This window comes from Choristoneura fumiferana, chromosome 9 (assembly GCF_025370935.1).
Source record: "Choristoneura fumiferana chromosome 9, NRCan_CFum_1, whole genome shotgun sequence".
Lineage (NCBI taxonomy): Eukaryota > Metazoa > Arthropoda > Insecta > Lepidoptera > Tortricidae > Choristoneura > Choristoneura fumiferana.
The window spans coordinates 1,124,806-1,149,556 of record NC_133480.1 but is presented as its reverse complement, the minus strand read 5'-3'; the positions used below and the strand labels follow the sequence as shown (position 1 = coordinate 1,149,556).

At 41.9% G+C, this 24,751-nt stretch overlaps 1 protein-coding gene across 1 annotated transcript; it reads left to right on the top strand.

The window, feature by feature from the left end:
- The first annotated feature begins 9,708 nt into the window (after positions 1-9,708).
- Positions 9,709-18,563, top strand: LOC141431414 (uncharacterized). Its single transcript, XM_074092583.1, has 11 exons — positions 9,709-9,750; positions 10,507-10,569; positions 11,705-11,871; positions 12,160-12,280; positions 12,732-12,853; positions 13,552-13,774; positions 14,969-15,123; positions 15,762-15,896; positions 16,516-16,687; positions 17,452-17,538; positions 18,457-18,563. The coding sequence occupies exons 1-11, from the start codon at positions 9,709-9,711 to the stop codon at positions 18,547-18,549; spliced, it is 1,380 nt and encodes a 459-aa protein (XP_073948684.1). The 3' UTR covers positions 18,550-18,563.
- Positions 18,564-24,751: the final 6,188 nt, after the last annotated feature.

Genomic DNA, 24,751 nt, shown 5'->3' with positions numbered 1-24,751 from the left:
GTGTGACCGTGGGTGCCGGCTTAAGAATAGCACTCCCCCAACTCTTCTCGCGGGTGTCGTAAAAGGCGACTAAGAGACTTCTGCGACCAAGTACATATCGGTCCCACCGGTGTCGGGCAGCAGCGATACCGGTGTGAGTATACTGCGATTGCCAACCCGCCTGCTCAGCGTGGCAATTAGAGCAAACCCGACCAAAATGGCAAGTCAGCACGGACCACGGCCCCCAGTTCCCGGCCGCCCTGCTATTCCTGATCAAGGCGGCGGTCACGGTAACGGCAGGGCAGGGGGTGCGAAGAATCCCCGGGTTACGGAAGGCCGCCGGAAAAAACTGACCTTGGCGACGTACAACGGACGCACGCTACGGCTCGACGAGCATCTGGCACAACTCGAAGTTGAACTCGAGAAAATAAGGTGGCACATTCTTGGGTTAAGCGAAGTCCGAAGAGAAGGGGAGGACACGCTAACTCTTGAATCAGGCCACCTTCTATACTATCGAGAGGGAGACCAGCTGTCCCAGGGTGGCGTAGGGTTCCTAGTGAATAAGTCTCTCTGTGACAACGTTGTAGAAGTGTCGAGTGTGTCGAACAGGGTTGCGTACCTCATAATTAAGCTAACCGAGAGGTATAGCCTCAAGGTTGTGCAGGTTTACGCACCGACCTCGACGCACTCGGACGATGAAGTGGAAGATATGTTCGATGACATATCGAAGGCCTTGCACTTCACCACCAAGGCCCACTACAACGTTGTCATGGGAGACTTCAACGCCAAAGTGGGAGTACAGAGCTACAGCGAATCGGTAGTAGGATCCCATGGCTTTGGTAGCAGAAATCATAGGGGGCAAATGCTTGTCAACTTCCTCGAAAAGGAGGGGCTATTCTTGATGAACTCATTTTTCAAGAAACAGCTCCAAAGGAAGTGGACATGGCAGAGCCCCGACACTATGACTAAAAACGAGATCGATTTCATCATAACGGACAAGAAGCGCATATTCAGAGACGTCTCGGTGATCAATAGGTTTAATACCGGAAGCGATCATCGACTCGTGCGAGGCTCTCTGAATATCGATTTTAAGCTTGAACGTGTCCGTTTGATGAAATCCAGGCTCCGACCAACTCTGCTCCAAACTATAGTGGGATCTGAAAAGTTTCAGTCTAATCTGGAAAACCGATTCGCTGCCGTGGAAACCACAAATAGCGTTGGCATTGACCAGGCCCTCGAGAATGTAGTCGGAATCCTCAGGGAGGAAGGTGTGAGATTTTGCGAATTGCAGCGTAAAGGCAAGAAGTCGAAGTTTTCGGAGGAAACACTCAGGCTCATGGAAGAACGACGTGAACACCCACCAGCTACTTTGTCAGAACGAAAGGCTCTAAATAAGAGAATTGGCAAACTTGTACGATACGATCTCCGATGCTCCAACACTCGTTCAATAGAACGAGCGATCGAGCAAAATCGGGGATCAAAAGTGTTTGTCAAATCCCTTGGGAGAAGCTATCTGACGAAGCTGACCACTACGGATGGAGTAGTCGTTTCTTCCAGGCCTGAGATTCTTTCTGAAATTGAAAACTTCTACAGACAGTTATACGCTATGCATGCATCTCAACCTGATCCCGAAAATGAGGAGTCCAGAGCTACACTAACACGTCACTTTACGGAAGACTTGCCAGAAGTCAGCCTGAACGAAATCGCGATGGCTCTTAGGCAGCTTAAAAATGGAAAAGCCCCTGGAGAAGACGGTATTACGACTGAGCTCCTGAAATCTGGTGGTAAACCTATAATGAAGGAGCTCCGGAATATTTTTAATACTGTTCTTTTTGATGGGAGAACTCCAGAGGCGTGGAGTAGGAGTGTTGTCGTGTTGTTTTTCAAAAAGGGTGATAAAACTCTTTTGAAGAACTACCGACCCATTTCACTCTTAAGCCACGTCTATAAACTGTTTTCGAGAGTCATCACGAACCGTCTTGCGCGAAGGCTCGACGAGTTCCAGCCCCCCGAACAGGCCGGGTTTCGATCGGGATACAGCACCATAGACCACATCCATACAGTGCGGCAGATTATACAGAAGACCGAAGAGTATAATCGGCCCCTGTGCTTAGCCTTTGTAGACTATGAAAAGGCCTTTGACTCGATCGAGATCTGGTCTGTTCTGGAATCTTTGCAGCGATGCCAAGTCGATTGGCGATACATCCAAGTGTTGAGAGGTCTTTACAACGCCGCTACTATGGCCGTGCAAGTCCAGAACCGGCAGTCTGAACCTATCCCCTTGCATCGTGGTGTGAGACAAGGGGACGTTATATCCCCCAAATTGTTCACAAATGCATTGGAGGACGTGTTCAAGACGCTGGACTGGAAGGGGCGCGGCATTAACATAAATGGCGAGTACCTTTCACACTTGCGATTTGCAGATGATATCGTCATCGTGGCCGAAACGCTGCAAGATTTGCAACATATGCTGAATGGCCTAGCTGATTCTTCTCAACGCGTTGGTCTTCGGATGAACCTGGATAAAACCAAGGTTATGTTCAATGAACATGTAAGTCCGGAACCAATTGCAGTTCAAGGCAGTGTTCTCGAAGTGGTTAAGGAGTATGTTTACCTCGGGCAAACTATGCAATTAGGTAAAAACAACTTCGAGAAAGAGGCCAACAGGAGAATACAGTTGGGATGGGCAGCGTATGGGAAACTGCGTCAAGTCTTCACATCACCAATTCCACAGAGTCTAAAGACGAAAGTCTTCAATCAGTGCGTCCTACCCGTCATGACATACGGTGCCGAAACATGGACACTCACGTTAGGGCTGGTCCACAAATTTAAAGTTGCTCAACGTGCTATGGAAAGGGCTATGCTCGGAGTTTCTCTGAAAGATAGAATTCGTAACGAAGTGATCCGACAGAGAACCAAAGTTATCGACATAGCCCACCGCATTAGCACGCTGAAGTGGCAATGGGCCGGCCATATAACCCGAAGAACCGATAACCGTTGGGGTAGACGAGTTCTTGAGTGGAGACCACGGATCGGCAAACGTAGTGTAGGACGTCCTCAGACTCGGTGGAGCGATGATCTTCGCAGGGCAGCTGGCAAGAGCTGGATGAGAATAGCCGAGGATCGTGCTCAGTGGCGTGCCATGGGAGAGGCCTATGTCCAGCAGTGGACGAACATAGGCTGATGATGATGATGATGATAAGCAGTAAGACAACATAGTATGATGATAAACACATACTTAAATACAAAAGTTTACAGTACAATACAATACAATGAGAAAATTACTAGGTAAGCAATAGGCAGCCTTACCGCTTAAGAGCGATCTCTTCAGCACAGATAAAAAATAAAATAATGCTGCAACAAACGCCAACGATCAAAATGAAATTTGTATGAATAAAAGATTCCAATTCAACTGCTGTATATAATGATTTACGCGTGCGGAACCGCGGGTGAAAACTATAGTACTTCATAATAAGATATGGTTGAAAAACGGGTGAAGAATGTTGTATGTTTGTAAGTTGTTGGGATATAAAAAGCAATGGCAAATTCTTGGCAAGATTCCGCTCAATTCTTGAATATCATCCAGGTTCACTTATTTATCGCATGCTAGTGGTCACCTCCGACTTTTCTTGCGGATTCGCTCATCTCTATCTCAGGGATGTTTGCAATTTTCCGGGATAAAAGAAGTGGGCATGCTCTATACTTCCACTGAACGTTCCCCATACATCCCTGTATTATTACTATTATTTTTGTTTTTTTTTGTTTAATTGTATACTATAGTTTTTAAGTATTTTATTTGTAATTATTTTATGTTGAAAAAATTACTTTCTGCCAAGTTTCTTGCGGCGCATTCTTCTTGGCAATGATGGTCTTTCCGAAAGCGCTGGTCTGGTAGTTTAAAAATTACGTGTAAAAGTGCCCATGCGGCCTCATCATCTCAGCCTATATACGTCCCACTGCTGAGCACAGGCCTCCTCTCAGAACAAGAGGGCTTGGGCCATAGTTCCCACGCGGGCCCATTGCGGATTGGGAACTTTGCACGCACCATATTGCGGCCTTTTTATTGAATAAATGATTTTGATTTGATTTTTTTTAACGTGCAAATTCGAACTTCTATAGAGTGAGATGGACGGTAGCGATACAAACTTCGACAGGGCCGTATAGGCCAGGCGGGGGGCCTTTCGAAAATTAAAGAAATATAATGATACCTACATTTTCTTGCTGTGAATTTGCTATTTTTGCGAGGGTAGGTAAATGAAGCGTTTCTATTGGTTCATGAAGAACACATCCCTCGCAGCACATCGCACATCTCTGTTGGAAACGGAGACTTAGTGTGAAAGAGTTACAAACATACTCGCAAACTTTCGTAGGTGTGGGTCGTGACGTGATTTGAGCGAAACGAAACGAAACTGGTGACACTGGTGACCAAAACCAGTGATTTTTGTAACCAGTTTCTTTCACTGCATGCAGTGACGCGTTCTGTGACAGTCACTGTAACGCAATGAGGGCTATCGCTTTTTGTCTCACTAGATGGCGCACTGTTGCGTGAGGTTTTTAAGTATGGCTTTCAAAGTCTGTTATTGCGGGCGTGTTGCATAGTCCCCGTTGTTCGAAAAAAGGGAGGGCAAGGTTCCGAAGACAAAATTGTCTCAAAACACAGACATTCATTGCCCCGGAACGCATATTTGCCATAATTAATTTCAGATATTGCAAAATATTCACAAAATTATTCTAATTATAAATAAACCCGCGTAGCTCACCCAAAAACTATGAGATTTGACATTTCGGAGACCTCACGCTACACTAGCGCCTCTAGTGGCGAATTCATACGCGATAGCCCTCATTAGAAATGAAACTAGTATTTAACGTTATTTGTTACAAGCTATTGAGCTATGACGTTATCTATCAGAAGCATCGTTTTTCGGTGTAATGTCTATAATTTCATAATCTAAGAATCGTTTCTTTGACGTTGTATAAAGTTAAGGTTATAATTTTTACTCTGTGCTACTCGTGACGTTTGTAACGTTGAGGCGAAAATAACATTACCACAAAAATAGCTCGTTACAAAAATCACCACTTGTCGCTTGACGTGAAACCAGTGATTTGGTTATTCAGCACGTAACCAGTTACTGTAAACGGTGACGTGAAATAATGTCCACCTCTCGTGATTTAAAATGTGTTGTACACATAACGTGGAGTACTTGTGTTTCTACTGAGATCATTGAACTTTAACAAGGCTAGCGATTACAGTTTCATTGAGATAATTATTATAGATAACTATTTAATAAAAAAGCCGCGTTGGCCTAATCATAATCATAATATATACAATTTCATGAGTCTCCATTTCACCCCTCACTCCGGATACTAAAAAAGCTGCTGGTCTAAGTAGCAAGTGGTCTAAGAAGCAACTGGTCTAAGAAGCGACTGGTCTATGAAACAACTGGTCTAAGTATCAAGTGGTCTAAATTCTTTGACTCAAAGTCGACGGAGCTTCGCCCCCGTGGCTGATGCGGTGACCTGTCGTTTCGCCGAGTGTAGTTACGCAGATTTTCGTTTCACAGACAACTATTGGCAGATTTTTTTTTTGGTCGATCGAGCAACGTTTGGTATAAATTTCGTTACGCCTTTTATTCGTTTCGCCGAGTAGTCGGTAGGAAGAATAGCTATATGCAGATTTACGTTTAGTCGATTGTTTGTTTCATAATTGTTTCAGTGAACGAACAACTGTTCGCCGAATCACGATAAGCAGATTTATCACGTCATCAAAATTTAGTTGGGTGACGACAAGCGTTAGCGAGGAGGAGTGTTAGGTAGACTCCGGCCAACGAAAGCTGTCCCTGAGAAAACACGGCAAATTAAAAAAATTATAAGGCTGACAACACTTGCTATACACTGATTAAACGATGTTGATACTTAGATATTATTTAAATTTTCCAGATATTAAATCACACTCGGGACTCTTCAAGCTGCATCAACATTCATGTAGTAATGTGTGAAAGTTGATGATGCACTTTAGGGGTCCCTTGGTAAATTTTATGACCTTTGTCAGTGCCCATTTACGTACAGTCTAGACGCATCAATATTTGGACCATTTTGACCAGATTGACATTGAATATATTTTCTAACATCTTAATTCTAACATAATCTTATAACATTTGCATTTGAGGATGGTAGGAGGTTGAATTAACAAAAAAAAAACTTGTAACAGAAGTATCAAATTTATCTAAGCGGGCTAGAATGACAATATGTCAATTTTGACAGTCTCTAAAATGATACCAGATTAACGTTTCGTAAAAAGTGCGTGGTCAGCTTTCGCTGGCCAGAGTCTAGAAATGCGACCAACAAAGCACGAGCCGAGCGAAGCGAGCGTGACGTGGCGCTCGATGGTAGTTCTGGTGGTAACCCTGGAATATAGAACTAAAGCTAGACGTCTAGACATGAAAAAAACGTTTACACGTGTATATTATGTATATATCCACTATGAACCTGTCTAAAGGTCACTTTACCCAGACAAATTACCATATTCGGATTAATTAGTTAGCAATGTTATTATTGTCGTACAAAGCGGGAGGGGGGGCTAAAAATGATACCAATGGACTAATAGTACATTAAACAACAACAGCATAAAACGACCCATTTTACCCGAGGCGTTCATATAGCCACCCGCGCCGGTCAATCCCCCCGCACATCAAATTGAAAATGGGTTTAATTGTCGAGTTTTACACTCCGCTTTTCACTTTGATTGCGAGATGAAATAACAACAGTAGAAACATTGTTCACTTACTAGGTACCTTTTATTTTTCATACATTGCTAATATAATAAAAATTTAGTTTTATTAATTTATTTTGATTTATTTGATTGATTTTTAGTTTGATATAAACTATATAAAACATAAAAAATGTACTTAGAAACGTTTTTGTTTGTGGCTGTTTACACCTGATTACCTGGTCTTAGACACAGATTTTACTTTATGCACTAGAGCATAAAAAGTCATTTTATGTCGCCTAGAACCAGCAACAAGAACTTCACGAGCATAAGAAGTGAAAAATAGTTTCTTTGCGCACCCGCGACTTTATGATAACTAGTTTATGCAAGATATGCGTGTTCATGCAGCTCCTCCACCTCCGCACTGTAAGAACACACAAATCACACAAACCCATCTATCACCACCACTACACTACACTGACGCGTTTCGAACTCAACCAGATCTCATCTTCAGAGGAACACAACCGTAGGTATACCGTGCTACCAGATGTTAGACTTAAAGCAAAGTAAGTAATTCTTTTAGTTCATTGATATGGACCTCCGCAAAGTAACGCTGATTCAATCAATTTTTTGAATTAAGTTTGATTTTTGGAGTTTTTTTTGTATTATTTATTTCAACTCCAAATTTTGTTACTAAAAATTATATGTAAATTATTTTAAACCAATGGTGCTGGCATTCAGCCTGTCAGGTGATAATTTTTAACCCCCGACGAATAAGAAAGTCNACCAAATTTCAAGTCAATCCAACTACTGAAAGTTGGTCGAATTGAACTTGCAATATTTGATTACAGACTGACAGACAGACAACGGAACAGGGGAAACTAAATGAAAGCTTGTAATAAGGCGAGGCAATGGTCGAGAAGTCTTTCACTAACAGTACTATCCCATATTAACTTCTTGCTATCCCGGGAAATGAAATGAAATTGAGAAGTTCCCGCGGGACGCAAACCAGGTTGCGAGGCACTACATACCTAATTAATTGCCTTTGGTGGAGGCTCGCGCTAATATGAGATACTATGTCTATAAAAACAGATATGCTAACCAATTGTGTAAAGGTTATCGCATCACGTCATCTCGCGATCGACTTAAAAAAACGCAAACGAATATTGCAATCTAATTAACAATTTAATGCCTTTACTTTACTCGGTTATTATTACACAACCTAGGCTTTAATGCTATAAAATTATTGCTGATTTACCTGAACAAGTAGACTACGACTAATCTGGTCGAAACGTCGAGGTAATTTTTAACAATAATAACCCTGAATTTTATTGCATTATTCAATGTATTTTTTTGGTTTGGGGCATGAATTGGCTCGGCCTCTAATATATTGGGGCAAAATGGTACAAGCAAAAACCTTTCAATTACTTATAAAAATAAAAACACGCTTTTATTCTCTGGTCTATCAGAATAGTAACAATCATTAAATAAATGGAGAATTGGAGAAAGCTGCGAAAGGATTTCAGGTTCGCCATAGTCGGCATCCAAGTGAGCAGGATCAAGAAAAGGAAGTCGGCTGCACCCACATTGCAAGGTGCGCATTTATACTAATGTTATGAGTTATGAGTAGCTGGCTGCCCCGGGTTCGTACAGGTGAATTCATCATCTTCAATCTCGGCTTATATATGAGTACGTCACAATGCAAGGCACGGACCTCCTCTCAGAATTAGGCCGTAGTTCAAGGGCGTCGCCAAGAGGGGGCAGGGAGGGGCAGCTGTCCCCCCCCCCAGAGATTCTAAAAAAGTTGCCAAATGTAAAGCAACCAAACCAAAGTACCTACTACAAGTGAATGGCTTCATGTGCTCTCGTCTCGACTTTACCGACAATTCATACTTTTCTCATTCTCCATATCAACTCCCCCCCTGGACCATCGGCTGGCGACGCCCTTGCCGTAGTTCCCACACGGGGCCATTGCGGATGGGAAATTTCACACACACACCATTGAAATTCATCCCAGGTGCGTGCGGGTTTCGTTAAAATATTCACCTCGACGTTTCAGTCATATCGCAAATCCACATGACGCTCACATGACGCGAGGTCGCGTGACAATTTGTTTTCAAGCGAGTAAGTAACTTGTCTTCATATTAAGCTGCATTATCACACGAGTAAAATCATCCGACTATAATATTCTAAGCATGAGAGACTAAGAGTTCAAGAACTAGACTTGTTTTTCCTTTCAATTTGTATGAAAGGTTTTTTACGCAGTCAGGTTTTATACTAGGTTTTTTCCCGCGCCTTCATCTGCCAAGATTTCGCTTATCGCTCTCCCTTGGGTACTATGCCATTTTCCGGAATAAAAACTCTCATATTCCCAGGATCTGAAACTGTCTCCATACCAAATTTCACCGAAATCGCTTCAGCGGTTTCAGCATGAAAGGGTATCTAATGGACTTGGTCATGAACTAACGTGAGACTCACTCATATTAAATTATATTGTAACGGATAACTCACGTCTCAAACCGAGTTTAGCTCGATCATGTTTCGGGCTATTTTAACCTTCTTCTCAGTACGCCGGCTGGTGTTGCTTTTCGGGCAGCCGCGAGTCGAGCGTATCCTGAGAAAAAGGGTCAGTGTGCGTGTTGCGGCAGCCGCCGAGTCGCATGCTCCTGAGAAGAAGGGCTCGAAATAGCCCGAAACGATGTCGAGCTAAACTCATTTAAGACGTGAGTTATCCATTACAATATCATTTAAATGAAGTTAGAGTCACTTTCGCATTATAAATATTTACGAAATGATTAGTAAGGATAAAGCCGTTGTGTTTGTGTATCTACCGATTTCAAAAACCATATCAGGCTATACTAAAGTCGCACCCATCGTCCAATACGCATGTATCAAATCATGTTTAGTTCCACGCAATAATTAGCGGCAACCTTGACGCCGCAAAATGCGCGAGTGTCGGGCTATTTATATTTGGTATCCGAGTGACAAGCCTGAAATCGTAGATAGGCTCTGTGGCTGAAACAATGGCTGTATCAGTCACCAGCAAATATCTGACAAAACAAAGCGTAAACGTAATCATATCTGATACGACTTTCTAGGGTTGTTAAGACATTTTAGATATTTTTGCCAGATATGAATGGTGAACTCGACTCTATTCTTACTACGGTTAGAACGCAGTCAGCAAACACTAATCAGTAATCTGGACGTCAGTTAGTAGCGGGCAAAGAGTATTGTAATGTATAGGAATGTAGCGGGGCGGGTAGAGACGCGGTGAGATCGTTAGTTTTACTTAAATCTCACTCCTTTGTTCCAATTGTTCCTTGATTTGTATTAGAAGAGCCCTAAATACCAACTCGCCACAGTTGTTGTTAGCCTTTGATAGTAATTTGGTTCCCCAATGAATGGAACGAAATAAAACAATGAAACGTATGACAAGCAGAAGCACGGCTTCTCGGTTTTAAATTTTTTAACTTCTATCGACTGGTATTCAAAAATAAAGAAAATGGTTTAAATTTTTTTTAATTTCTTTTAGCATACTCTATAATAAATACACATACATTAAGCGTACATTAGCATATTTAATTAAGCAATGCAAGTGTTTCATAGAGTTCACACGAGTAACAATTGAATGCAACATCAACTAATAAACATAACATAGTCATTTGTATCTTTTATAGTTGACGAAATCATAAGCTTACTCAGACCAGTCTAGACAATGTCATAATAATTGAAGCCTGGGTTTGCAGAACTGTATAATAGTAAATTGTAATGTAATATAACCGAGCTACTTACGTGTATTAATGGAATGCTTTTGTTGACAGTTGTTGGCGCAAAGATCTCAAAAAGAAGATGGAGTTAATGGTGTTACAGAAAAATCTTTCACAGTGAGTATGTCACATTATTATTATTATTATTACTTTCAATTAAAATTATTAAAGACTCTTTATATTTAATGCGAGGTATATTACGTATTTCAAATAGACATTAGTATTGGATTCATTATCATCATCACGTCAGCCGAAAGACGTCCACTGCTGGACATAGGCCTCCCCCAAGGCTCTCCACTCAGACCGGTCTTGTGCTTTCCGCATCCAACGCGATCCCGCGATCTTAACCAGGCAGTATTGGCTTAACAGCTGACAACTTCGCTCGTTACCAATCAATTTTAGCACCGTATGGTCGTTCCTCTTAGCCAGTTTAGCTTACTATCAAACTCGGAAATATTACTTTCCTATTTTTTATTAATTTTAACGGTTACTCCTTTATACCCGTCCTCACTCAAAAGGGTACTGGAAAAGGAGGTAACGGATTGAGCGTACTGGACAAGAAGCTTATTCAGTGGAAGCTTGTAATGCAGTTCACCATTGCGATTTAAACAGACACCGTACGCAGCTCGTAGTGGAAGGTGGATATTAGTGGGCATATTTTATTTTAAATTACACAGACACATGTACACCAATAAAACTAAATCTCAATAGTAAAGCTGGTACCATAAGGTCGGGGTACTTTGGCCCTTGGGATTAACTCGGTCCAGAGGCCGTATTGCCTAACGTTTCTGACGCTCGCGATCGCAATCAAATGACAGATTTCCCGAAGCTGTCACTTGATTGTGATCGTGAGTGTCAGAAACGTGAGAAAATACGGCCTCCGGCTTAGTTATTGCTTTGAAAATATGGCTCTTTGCCATGTGGTTGGTGTTAATTGGTCGATCATGTTTTTATGTTTTTATTTTACGTTTATATAAATGTGGTATTCATATGGGTCAAAGTAACCCTCCAATGGGTCAAAGTGCCCCGAGCTTACGGTACTGGGAATTAAACTTAGTGCTATCATTCCATCAACCATGCTTTCCCATGTATCCACAGCAGAGCGGGCTAAAATATCTGACATATCTTACCGGCCCTAAGAATAGAGTCGTATCAGATATTTTGGCACGCTTTGTTGTGTCGGATAAAATACAATACAATGGTGAGTGTACACCGACCGTAGCGAGTTGTCACAACCGCCCCCGTGTTGCAGAAGTACCTGTTCCCGATGTACCCGGAGCTGGCGCACCAGTTCTACGCGTACGTGCACCGCGTCGGCAAGTGCAAGAACAAACACATCCCGCTGGCCGTGTTCCGCGCACAGTGCGAGCGCGTGCTGGCGCTGCTGGATGACGCCGCCATCATTGAGACCTACGTCAGGTGAGCGCAGCCCCGGCCCGAGGGCGGGCCCGGCAGCGAGGGTAGGGAGCGCTAGCAGCTGTACGCGCCTTGCAAAAACCTTAATTGAACCAAAAAAACCGAGGGGCAAAAATATACACACCCGCCACCAGCAGCAGCACGGCAGGCAGCACTACCTCTGCCTGCCCTCACTGCACGCCGCAGCCGTAACAATATGTCCTCTTTGTCTTGCGTTATTGAAGTGCGTAGTTTTAGTAAATCAGTAGTTTGCCTTTCAAGCTGGTAATTATTGCCTCTCTCTATATGCAGAATGTTCTCAGTGGAGGAAGAAGAGGGCAGCGTGTCGCCGGCAGCGCTGCGCTCGCTTCTGTACACGAGCTACAAGCTCAGTATGGACCACTACCCTGATGGCCCTCAGACCTGTCTAGCGGTAAGAGCCTTATTACAAAACAAATTACTGATACATATATAGCTATGAAACGGTTTAGTTCCTACCGGATTTGCTGTTTTTACATCAGCCATAGTATGAATAAAGTACCGGAGATGATATTTTAGCTTGATAATTGTTCAGTATATTATATAGGCTAATTTCAAAACAAATTTTAAATTTGGTGTACTAATATTTCAATTAAAAAAAAAATGTAACGTATCACAAGAAAAAATATTTTCCGTTAACCATTTTTTTTTTTTCAGATGAAATTGGGCTTAATATCTTATTAGCCTTTACATCCTGTAAAGTGTAGAATTATGAGTATGGTCATTACCATGTGTGGTTTATTAAGGAATGGCATTATAGCTCTCTAAGTCTCTAAGTGCTATCTTACGACACGTATATGTTTATTGACCGCTACAATTTTAGGCAAGTGCGTTTACGTTTTCAGATAAACAAAGTACTGAACTCGGTCGTCAACGGCTGCTTCAACAAGAAGGACTCGCACTCGGTCGGCTTCGTGGTGCGCTGGCTCGACCAACATTGCCACCGACTCATATTCCCGGTCCACAGGTAAGCTTTATACACATACATCACTTCAGTAGTTAAGACTACTTTCTTCCAAGCGTTTGATAATTTTAACTTTAATATTGACCGAGGGAACATACAATTTGCTAGTTAACTAACTTAGGTGTAAATTTTTTACTCACCCAATGGTCATGGGCTTTCGCCTAAAATAAACGCTTAGTGTTATTTCATTTCATTACGTGTTAACGACAGTGGTGGGGACGTATTCAATTTTATCGAAAACAGCATTCACTAGTGCCCTAGCCCCCATTTGTTACACGAAGTACTTCAAATGACGCACTGTTTGTATGAATTTACCCCATGGATTGAATCGAGTTGCCCCAAGGTGTGAATCAGTTTGCCCCGCAATGATAGTTTACTAAAATGTAACGCGATTGTTGAGAACAACTCGCCTGTTAATTTTGAAAGTACTTGATGTAATTTTTAACCAAATTCAAAATAAAAGTTTTCCAATTTGCTTGTATTTTTGTTTATTTGTTATCTGTGAGCTCCTTCATTTACAAACCGACTTGGAAAATTCTTTTTTTGTTCAGGAGAGTATACTTCACTAAAGTACCACCCCTAAAGGAATCTCAAAGGAAAATAAATAAGGCAAAGTGATTTTGATGGCTGTTTGTGAGAAAAGATTTACTGTCAGTGGAGGCTGGATCAGTCTAGATGAAATTCCGTGTTGCGTTTTGTAGGTACTGCGTGCACATGTTAGCGACGCGGCACCGCGACATCTCAGCGCACGTGGAGTCGGACGGGTCGGGCGCCGGGCTGGAGCTGGCGACGCCGGTGCTGGAGCGCGCGCGCGCCGGCGGCGGCGACCTGCTGCCCGCGTCCGGCGCCTGGCTGCTGGCCGGCACGGCGCCGCCGCTCTACTCGCGCCCGCTACAGCCGCCCGCGCCGCCGCCGCCGCACACGGTAACATCTATTCTATTATCCAGTGGTCAAGAAAGGCGAAATGAACAAACATCCTTTTAAAATTGGTTCACTAATTAATTAAAATTTGATGACGTCGCCTCTTTAGCACGTAAAGGAACGGCCACACCGCTGCTTAAAAAAACCGTGACGGTACGGAATCTCAGTGACGCATCGTATGCGCACCGTTTTTATCGCATGCTCTCCACACCGTTGCTTAAAATATGGAATCGCAGTGACGTGCCTTAAACGTCAGGACTCTACGAACAAAAGTCGTGACGCTTATGGCACATCAGTGCTATTCAACACCGTTTGCGTATTTTTAAGCAGCGGTGTGGCCGCTCCTTTATACTTTCGACATCCTGTAGGCGTCGTTGAAACGATTTAATACCGTCACCGTTTTTTAAGCATCGGTGTGACCGCTCCTTTATACTTTCGACATCCTGTGGGCGTCGTTGAAACCGGCTGAAAGATAATACCAGAAGGTGGGCAGCACCGTCTTCTTGGCAACCTTACATCCTATACTGCGCTTGCCAACCCCGATCTCGTGACGGGGCAGGCTTATGTTCAACGGTGGACGTCCTACGACTGATATGATGATGATGATAGCTTTTAACATTGACTAAAGAAGAGAGAAACTCGTAATCGGTAATACAGTGCTGCCTCCCACTCTCGCATCAGATTATTTAATACCCCTTACTCCATCGGGAAGAATGGGTCCGTCGTATTGTAAACCGTATCATATTCTATTATTGTTGACGACCGGGTAGCCCAGTGGTTAGAGAACCTGACGACGAAGCTTGAGGTCCCAAGTTTGATTCTCGGTCGGGGCAGATATTTATATGAATAATACGAGTTTTTGCTCTCGAGTCTTGGGTGTTTAATATGTATTTAAGTATGTTTTATCTATATAAGTATTTCTATCCATTGCCTAGTAGTACCCATAGTACAAACTGTGCTTAGCCTGGGACTAGGTTAATTGGTGTAATTTATCCCATGATATCTATCTATCTATCTAATACCATTATATGGTATTTATAAATATAATTAGAATCTCAGAAACGACTCCAACGATTTCGATGAAATTTAACAAACGATCTACGAGTAGCTTGTTCCTTTCTCTGGGAAAACGCTTATTATCGAGATTTAGCCCGAGCTTTGGTCGGTCGCCGGTCGCCCTGGTAGTTTATCATTAAGTCCGTTCGTGCGCGCGCAGGCGGCGGCACGCTGGCGTCGACGGCGTGGCTGGCGCGGCTGGTGTGCGCGCTGCCGTCGCACTGGGTGCCGCTCTACGCGTCGCGCGAACACGGCCTAGGGGCCAACCGCTTCCTTCACCACACGCTCCATTACCGGTAACTCTAACCGCACACTCTGTCAGCAGGCAACAGACAACAGACCACTGACGACCGACAAAAGTTACATCCAAAAATATTATTTACAAATCTTGCATTCGATACTCTAATAGAACAAAGTTAAAGGTACTGTTATGCTAGTTAATAGTATAATTGGACGTAGTTGTGCAAACAGGAACCAACCCACACCTCCCCCCAAAGTTTAGATAAGTATGCAACAAGTTACTAAAATGCACCTTTTATCAACTCGATTTACGATGTGCTCGTATTGAGCATGCTTATTAGTTACATGCTAGTTAATAAACCGCCTCATGAGAACTGAAAAATGCTCGTCATTGAACGTTTTTCATTGGATCTCACCCATGTTACGTTACCATCTTAAGCAACAATACCTCAACAAAGTGCGAACGCCAAATGTGACTTGAAACACTAAAATCTCAAAACAAACTCAATATCACGAACAAAACATACGAATGAATAAATACGCGCAGCAAAATTCACGGTGAACTGTATAAAGTAAAATTTTGCGAAATATAATCATACATAACTAATTAAAGTGAGTTTGTTCTGTGTTAGCATTATTATCTGAAAAATAAAGTACATGGAGAGCCAGTAACAACAACAAATCATTGTTTCAGAGGACCAACATTAGTAGTAGTGGCGGCGGGCGGCGGCGACGATTTGGTGGTGGTGGTGGCGTGTCCCCAGGAGTGGCGCGAGACGCACACCTACTGGGGCGGGCCCGACTGTGCGCTGTTCCAGCTGTTTCCCACGTGAGTACCGCGCTCTCGAACCATGCATTGCACCATGCCACTTGGCGAGGACGGTGATTTATCCTCAGGAGTTGACCGAGACGCATGCCTACTCCAACTTTTCTCCCATCCATAGGCCCACAGAACTAATAATATGAGTTTTAGACTAATAGCAACAGTCCATATATTCCACGGCGCACTTTCAGCGCTCTCCAGAATCATCCGTTTGAATATTGGCTCCACTTCTTGATCCAGGATCAACTTAGCCAGCAATTGAATCATTTGCCATTCTGTGATGTATTATTCTGCTCTAAAATTATCTCAATCAGACGGCGAATTAATGGTCAGTAACCATGACGCTAGAGGTGCCGGATTCAAATCCCGCTAGCAGCAGCTTGTATGGCTTGCTGCTAGGGGCAGCAACTCGTATGATAAATATGAAGGATGTACTTGAGTGATGGATGTTTTATTCATAATATGTTTATCTGTTGCCCAGTACCCAGTATCACTCTTCCCTGCATTATGTCAATCTACCCAAGTTACATATGCGGGGTTGTAGGCTACAGCAAAATTGCCTCTCGATTGCACTGCCCCACAAGTGTGGAGTGTCCGCCTGAGCTGTAACCGCCCCTGTCGGCAGGTTCCTGGTGGTGGAGCAGGCGGCCAAGATGCTGTACCTGAACACGTCCATCCGCGGCTACCCGCTGGGGCTGCGCGCCGGCAGCGACCCGCGCAAGCCGCTGCTGGCCATCGACGACGGCTTCGACAAGATGACCTTCAACAGCGTGCCCTACACGCTGGGGGCGATCGAGGTACGTGGCTGGAACCATTTACTACTAAAAAAACACTGTCAATGTTCGATTATCGCGTATGAATTCGCCACTAGAGGTGCTAGTGTAGCGCATAGTTTTTGGGTGAGCTACGCTGGTTTATTTATAATTAGAATAATTTTGTAAATATTTTGCATTTCTGAAATTAATTATGGCAAATATGCGTTCGGGGCAATGAATGTCTGTGTTTTGAGACAGTTTTGTCTTTTGGAAACCTTTGTCCTCTTTTTTCCGAACAAAACGGGAACTATGCAACACTGTGGCATGCTCGATATTTTTATGGTACGGTTTTAAGGTGTATTAAATATGATTTTAATCTAAACTTTGATTTCACGCCCGTAATAACAGACTTTGAAAGCCATACTTAAAAACCTCACGCAACAGTGCGACATCTAGTGAGACAAAAACGATAGCCCTCATTACTACTATACTCCGTATTTTGAGCCGTTTACATTGAGCAGTAAAACCATTGTTTTTTATGGAATTGTTACTCGCTGTTACTTATTGTGACATGATGTACATGACAGGTTTCCCAAGTCTGATATATGCATAATATGCTAAACTAAAAAATTAATACCACAAATACCACATGTTCAATTTGCCCATTAGTTAATTTGCCCCACGAGTTAATTTTGCCCGACATGTTTAATTTGTTCCCAAATTGTTCAATCTTGCCCCACAAGTTTAGATTTGCACGGCATGTATAGTTTTTCCCCACATGTTCAGTTTTGCCCCTTGTCACTCAGGTGTGGGGTTGCGGCGACCAGGCGTCGCGGGAAAGCCAGATGGAAGTCAAGAAGTGGCAAGTCAAGGAGGCCGAGCGGCAACGACAGGTAACACACCGCCTTCTACATTTATTTATTTATTTATTTGATTCGTTACAAAACACAAAAGAATTAACGTACATAAACGGAACAGTGTCTACAATACAATTACAATTGACAAGATTTCATATATTTAAGACTATAATTTGATTCGTTCTCTGTATTCTGTTTGGAAAGAGAAAGACGATGATATTTTAAAATTTCGCTACGATTATTAATTAATTTATTACAATTTTTTTGATGATGATTTTGATTTTTTTTGATGTTCTTATTCTAAAAGGGCTTAACTCCAAAACTACCACACAATAGATCCATTACTTTTGTCTAGTCTCTATTAAAATAAGATCAGGTCCAGCAGCTGAATTGAAATCCGGGATTTTTAAAATTCCCTTGGGAATTCACGAGGATTGATTCGTTGTTTTCATTGACGTTACATAAAAACAATCATGGTCATATTTCATGACTCTAATCCAGCGGTTGTTGTTTCGAGATTTTATATCTATGCCGTGGGAATATCGGAAGAAAAATTAGGCTAAGTATGTGTTATTCCAGATGTCCAGCTACCTACATACCAAATTTCATGACTTTAAGCCCAGCGGTTGTTATTTAGAGATTTTATCCCTATCCGTGGGAATATCGTTATAAAAAGTATCCTATGTCTTAATCGAGTTATAAACTAACTTTTTGCCAAATTTCATCCAAATCCGTAAAGCCGTTTCAGCGTGAAGAAGTAACAAACATACTCACTCACTCACAAACTTTCACATTTATAATAGTAGTAGGAAGTAGAATAGTAAGGAAGGATTTATAGCTTTGATTCGTTGATTGCGTCAGGAAAGAGCTACGCAGCAGTTGCATCGCATGGTAGCCTTATCTAGTCGCTCGAATGACCCCCCCTTAGGTACAGTGTCGTGCGTTGTATTCCAGGTGAAGCTATCAGCAGCGGATTGGATCGAGCATCCCGACCGGTACCTACTCGAGCTGGCGGGCCGGCCGCAGTACAACAACTCGGCCAAGTAACCGCGCCACCGGCTGCCGGCACCACACAGCGTAAAATATTGGGGAAGTTGTATACACCATTGGCCTTACCACAAACAAAAACTTGAACATCTTAAGACATGCCTTAACGCGTTCACCGCCGACGCATATATGCGTTTTTGGAACTCCCCCCCAGTGCCGCTGTCATAATTATTCATACATTTTGAACGCACATGCGTCGGTGGCACCTGTGCTCAGTCAAGTCAAGTCAGGTGGCAGTGGATGCGTTAAAGTACTGTTAAAATGGAACTGTTGCGATTTTTTTCGCACTTGCTTTGTTACAAGATGGCCGGATGGGAGTGTTGCCCTGGATAATTATCAAGTTAATCATCTGGATAATTATCTTGATAATTATCGAGTGCAACACTGCTGTGCGGTCGTCGTCCGGTCTTTATCTTGATAATTATCAACGATAATTACGGACTGATTACTTTTCAGTGATAAGAATGTCTATTCCTGAGTGTGATATTATGAGTAAATTCTCTAGTCGTGTGTATCCGAACACGTGATCGTAAAACGTAATTAATGTATAAAATACTTCTGGATAATTATCCAACAATATATGACATAAAAAGTTGATTATAATCAAGATTGTTTTTTTGGAATCTCTTTGCATTTTTTATTTCAATTCCAAATTTTTTGCTACTTCTACGATCATCCCTAAGTGGCTAAATAAGAAAAAACACAAGCAGAGAGACATGTGAGAGACATGAGAGAGTGAGACATGAGGTGCATAGGAGAAATTCGTGTCTGTATCGTTGTCCAGCGGTGGTGTAGCGGTATAGCACGGAATGCCGAGGACCTGGGTTCGATTCCCAGCGCTGGTCTTATTTTTCTGGTTTTTCTGTGCATCTATATTTCAGTTTGTATTTTCGATACCCAATAATCGTCGGATAGTTATCAATCATCTTCATAATTTACTAACCACTGGTTAGAGAACCTGACAAACAAACTTGAGGTCCCGGGTTCTATCCCCGGCTGGGGCAGATATTAGCATGAAAAATAAGAATGCTTGTTTTCGTTATATTTTAAATATTTATCTTATCTATCTATTCAAGTATGTTTATACGTTGCCTAGTCACAAACTTTGCTTTCCTTCCACTAGGTCGAATGGTGGTTATTTATTAAAGTGATGAAAATAGCGAAACAAGTGCGAAATAACGGCAATAGTTCTATTAAAGGCAATAGCGCAGGAACTTTCGAATGATTTAAAATTGGACGCTCCGTGCGCCAGCGTCGGCGCGCGGAGTTGTTGGTAATGCCAGCACAAACAATATTAATTTATTATTTATATTATACGACTCAGTACCCTGTTGAGTTAATAAGTATAAGCTTAGAACTGTACAGTTCTAGTGGTAAATGTATCGCCGTCGTATTTTGTCGCATAATTTCCTATTTACCTGTCTTTCTCAATTAGCTTCCGTTAACTTCAAAAGTTATAAATACGAACTTTTTCGACAAAGTATGATGGCAATACATTATTCGTATCTGTAATACACATTGTTCCGAAATATGACGTTTCTCTTAATACCTACTTCAAAGAAGCACTATCTCAAAAGACTTTCCAATAAGTGCTCTTATACATATTCATATGATACAGTCAAGGGCAAGGATATCGACACGGCCAAACTTGCAAAAATATGTATACACGGCCTTAATGTTAAGTGCATAAAGTGTATACATATGTTTGTAACTTTGGCCGTGTCGATATCTTTGCCCTTGACTGTACACTATATTCAAAATTGTAAATTTTTCCCAGAAATTGCATTTTATTAAATGTAAATTACGCTTTTTCTTTTAATACAGTGTACTTTCACAATTTTCCATTTTATTTTTGCATATTTCTGTTTTTCTTCAGACATGTTAATTGAGGGTAAGCGGTAGAAATCCTTTAAAGGGATAAGCTCGCCTTTGTACGTGTACGTGTCAATGAGGGCTATCGCGTATGAATTCGCCGCTAGAGGCGCTAGTGTAGCGTGAGGTCTCCGAAATGTCAAATCTCATAGTTTTTGAGTGAGCTACGCGGGTTTATTTATAATTTGAATAATTTTGTGAATATTTTGCAATATCTGTAATTAATTATGGCAAATATGCGTTCCGGGGCAATGAATGTCTGTGTTTTTTGACAGTTTTGTCTTTCGGAAACCTTTGTCTTCCCTTTTTTCCGAACAAAACGGGGACTATGGAACACTGTGGCATGCTCGATATTTTTATGGTACGGTTTTAAGGTGTATTAAATATGATTTTAATCTAAACTTGTTTTCACGCCCGTAATAACAGACTTTGAAAGCCATACTTAAAAACCTCACGCAACAGTGCGCCATCTAGTGAGACAAAAAACGATAGCCCTCATTGTGATTTTATTCTTTACATACAATTTGGGATATGTACTTTTTGGACAAGTATATGTTGAAAATAGCCTGAATGGCTTCGACAAAAGTATGGTACGGCCGTGCCTTTGTTTTTGATGTGCTCGACTTGGCGGGGGCACTAGTGTGTAGAATCTACACTGTATTTAAGAGGTATGCACATTTTGAGAATATCACATTTCGGCAATGTGTTTTATAATTCTAAGCCATATTTAGCGCAGTGGCGTTTAAAAACAAATGGAATGGTGAAAAGAGAAGCGGCCTAAGTAATATTGGACTGCGTTCTGATATAATAAATATTAGTAAAAGCAAAGTTGAAACTTGTGCTTTTAAATGCTTTGAAAAAACAATGTGTCCTGCGCTGTGTAATAACTGAAACCGACCAGCAAAGTATTAACAACACATTTACAGCACTTTTCTGCTTATTGTTTTTTTACTGATATTAACTAAGTTTAAGACCGTCTGGCCACTTTGAGGTTAGCTTAAGAATTTAAAAGTTCTCATTCATGCCAAATTATATGGTGGATCTGTAGGTTCGTAGTCAGACGTTTTAATAAGTTTGGGCTAAAATGGACGATAGTCATATAATTGTAAATAGATAGTTTGCTCAAGAAATGATTCCATTTGGGCTTAAGTTAGCGGCTTAGCGGTTGTTTGGAGGTGTTGTGGGTGTCGCAGGGATGTTGTGAACATTGCTAACCCGTGCCAGCAACCATATCTGACACAAAAAACGTGCATAAATATCTGTTGCTACTCTATTTCTGTCTGGGGCTGGTAGGACGTGTCAGATATTTCTGCACGCTCCGCTGTGGCAAATATTAATGCAGGTGATTGTACCCGGGCTAACTCGACAACTATTGTCCGACCGAAGTTTTGGTTTCGGCCAGTATCGGCCTAAAAATCATGTTTAGACCGAAACTATAATCAGAACCACATCAGAACCGAACCTTCGGCAAAAGAACATGTTTCGGTCGGACACTATCGAAAATACGCGTTTTCTTATCCACACTTGAAAATGATAACAGTGTTGTCTGAGAATTTAATTTGTTTTTCTCAAAAATGACCGTAAAAGTTGACATTATTCTTTACATATCAGAAGGTGAAGTGCATAGTTTATGGTCAGCGAAAAATTAAAAAGTTAAAAAGATTGCAGGCGCGCTAGCTCGACAATAATGAATTAGCGCGCCTGCAATCAGTCACTTTTTTTTTAAGTTAAAAAGGAAATGGAAATGTTGGCACAAGTCGTATACAGCCAAGTCTAATGGCCGGTATCAGATATTTTGTTGGAACTCCGGACTTTTTCTATTGGGTCTGAAATAGCTTGTGGTGTTTTCGGTGGAAAAATACACCTGCAGTTTATTTTTAATGAAAAAAGACGGGAAAGCATAAGAAAAATATTGGAATAAAAATTAAATTTTATAATATATTTTCCAGAAAAGTTTATTCTATTTCAGAATTATTCACCATTTTTGAGAAAAGCTTTATATTAGTCTCGGCTGGAATAGCAATTGCTGGCTTCGTATTAGTTAAACGGACTCGCAAGCTCGTCCGTTTAATACTCATACTCAGCCAGCAATTGCCTACTTCCAGGTCACGACAATAATGTACTATTATATGGTTTATACTGTTTACTGTCGTAGTTTTTACTTTGCTGAGCAGTGTTCATAACATTTCTGCTACTGTAGTAGGCTCGAGTAACTGGCATGGCATGTCGCCTGTGCAGTGGGGGGCTACTAGATAGTTATGTCGAGATAAATTTTGGGATGGTGTTCATATCTCTGTCTACGTTAAATAATTCACTCTTTGTGACGTAAAAAATTTTTGCATGAAAAAATTTTTTTGTCGTTCTCACATTTGACACTTCTATTATTAAATACTAGAGTGAGAGGGACGGTAAGATACGAACTTTGATTTTCGATATCTTACCGCGCAGGCGATGCACCAGTGACTCTGTCGTACAGTATGTATATGTCGGCGGCCGATCGTAAAATCCGCCAGATCACGAAATTCCTAGGCATATCGTGAAACGCCGCCATTTCATGATATGCCTAAACGTTGGCCAGGCATATCACGATGTGCCTGAGAAATAATACGGCAGATCGATTAGAGCAACGCATTCGTCGATATTCCTAGCTCTATACCGGGCACATCGTAAAATAGTTTCTTATTTGGCCACTGGTGGCGCTGCGTATCCAATGGCGGCCGTGATCAGCTGACCGGCCGTGTTTGTTTAGCGCGTGAAAAATGTCGGCGTCGCAACAAAATGATCTTTAAACTGAAAATAGTGATTGAATTCAAAATAGAAGTGCAAAAGAAGCTTTTGAACATCAGCTCCGTTCTTTTTATGTGAATCAAACGGATTCTGTGCACAATGTGAAAAAACCATGGACGTCTGCCCGTATTTTAGAGGTTAGAATTTTGTTGGTAAATAAAGTATTCACTAGTTGTTATTTATTTATATAGAAAAATTTAGGTACGACGAGCGAAGCGAGGAGTGGTTAGTATTAATTGTGATCACGACGCACGAGCCGAGCGAGCGAAGCGAGCGTGCCGCTGCAGCGGCCGGCGAAGTGCCAGAACCGATATGGCGGCGTTTCATGATATGCCTAGGAATTTCATGATCTGCCTAAACTGGCCAAATCATGAAATGGCGGCGCTTCATGATATGCCTAGGAATTTCATGATCTGCCTAAACGTCACTAGGCAAATCGCTAAACGGTGAGTTATGAACGATATGGCGGATGTCCCTTAGCCAATTCATGAAATGGCGGCATTTCACGATATGCCTAGGAATTTCGTGATCTGGCGGATTTTACGATCGGCCGCCGACATATAGATATAGTGCATAATGCTTTTCCGTCATGTTTTATCGGAAAACCGTTTTGACATTTGACAGTAAATAATAAAGTTCCAGATATGGAAATGAAAAATGTCACTGATTTAATACACTAATTGGTTGACACATTCGGGTGCCGTCATATTGCGATTGAGATCAGACTTTTCCCGATTGAAATAAATTAAGAACTATATCTGTAAGCAAAGGGATGGTGGCGCAGTGTCAGGAAGTGCCAACAGGTTTCGAACTGATGTTGCAAGTGCTGAGACGCTGCTAGCGCGCCATATGTTGCGAGTCATTAAACTTATTGTACAGCTATGGTATTTTATTGTATTGTTAAAATAAGAACACACGCTAAATCTTAGCTTAGCTTTGTAATCTATGGGTTTGTCAGTTGTAACCACGGAGTAGACGGGCAAAGGAGACCGGCGGGACTGTCCCTCACCAAACATACGCTGCTAGGAGTGCACTTATAGTCTTAACTAAACTTTTTGAACTGAGTTCAAAATTGAGTGGTTAACCACAAATTAAGATAGCGAATTATGATTGGTTATTTGGAGTCTTTTTGTATTTTTTATTTCAACTCCAAATTTGTTACTTTTACGGGTATCCGTGAAACCATATCGAAAATACAAACTGAGACATGGATGCACAGAAAAACCAGAAAAAGAGACCAGCGCTGGGAATCGAACCCAGGTCCTCAGCAATCCGTGCTGCGTGCTATAACCCTACACCACCGCTGGACAGGAATTTAGACACGAATTTTTCCTATGCATACATATCTCAGGTCTCTTGTCTGGGTGAGCGGTTGGTTCCGATAGAATGTGACGTCTCTCGATGAGAGCGAAAACATAGATGTCGCTAGTGCTGCTGCATAAGTAGCGTAGTAGAAATAAGCAACCTGAGATATGTATGCATAGGAAAAATTCGTGTCTAAATTCCTGTCCAGCGGTGGTGTAGGGGTTATAGCACGCAGCAC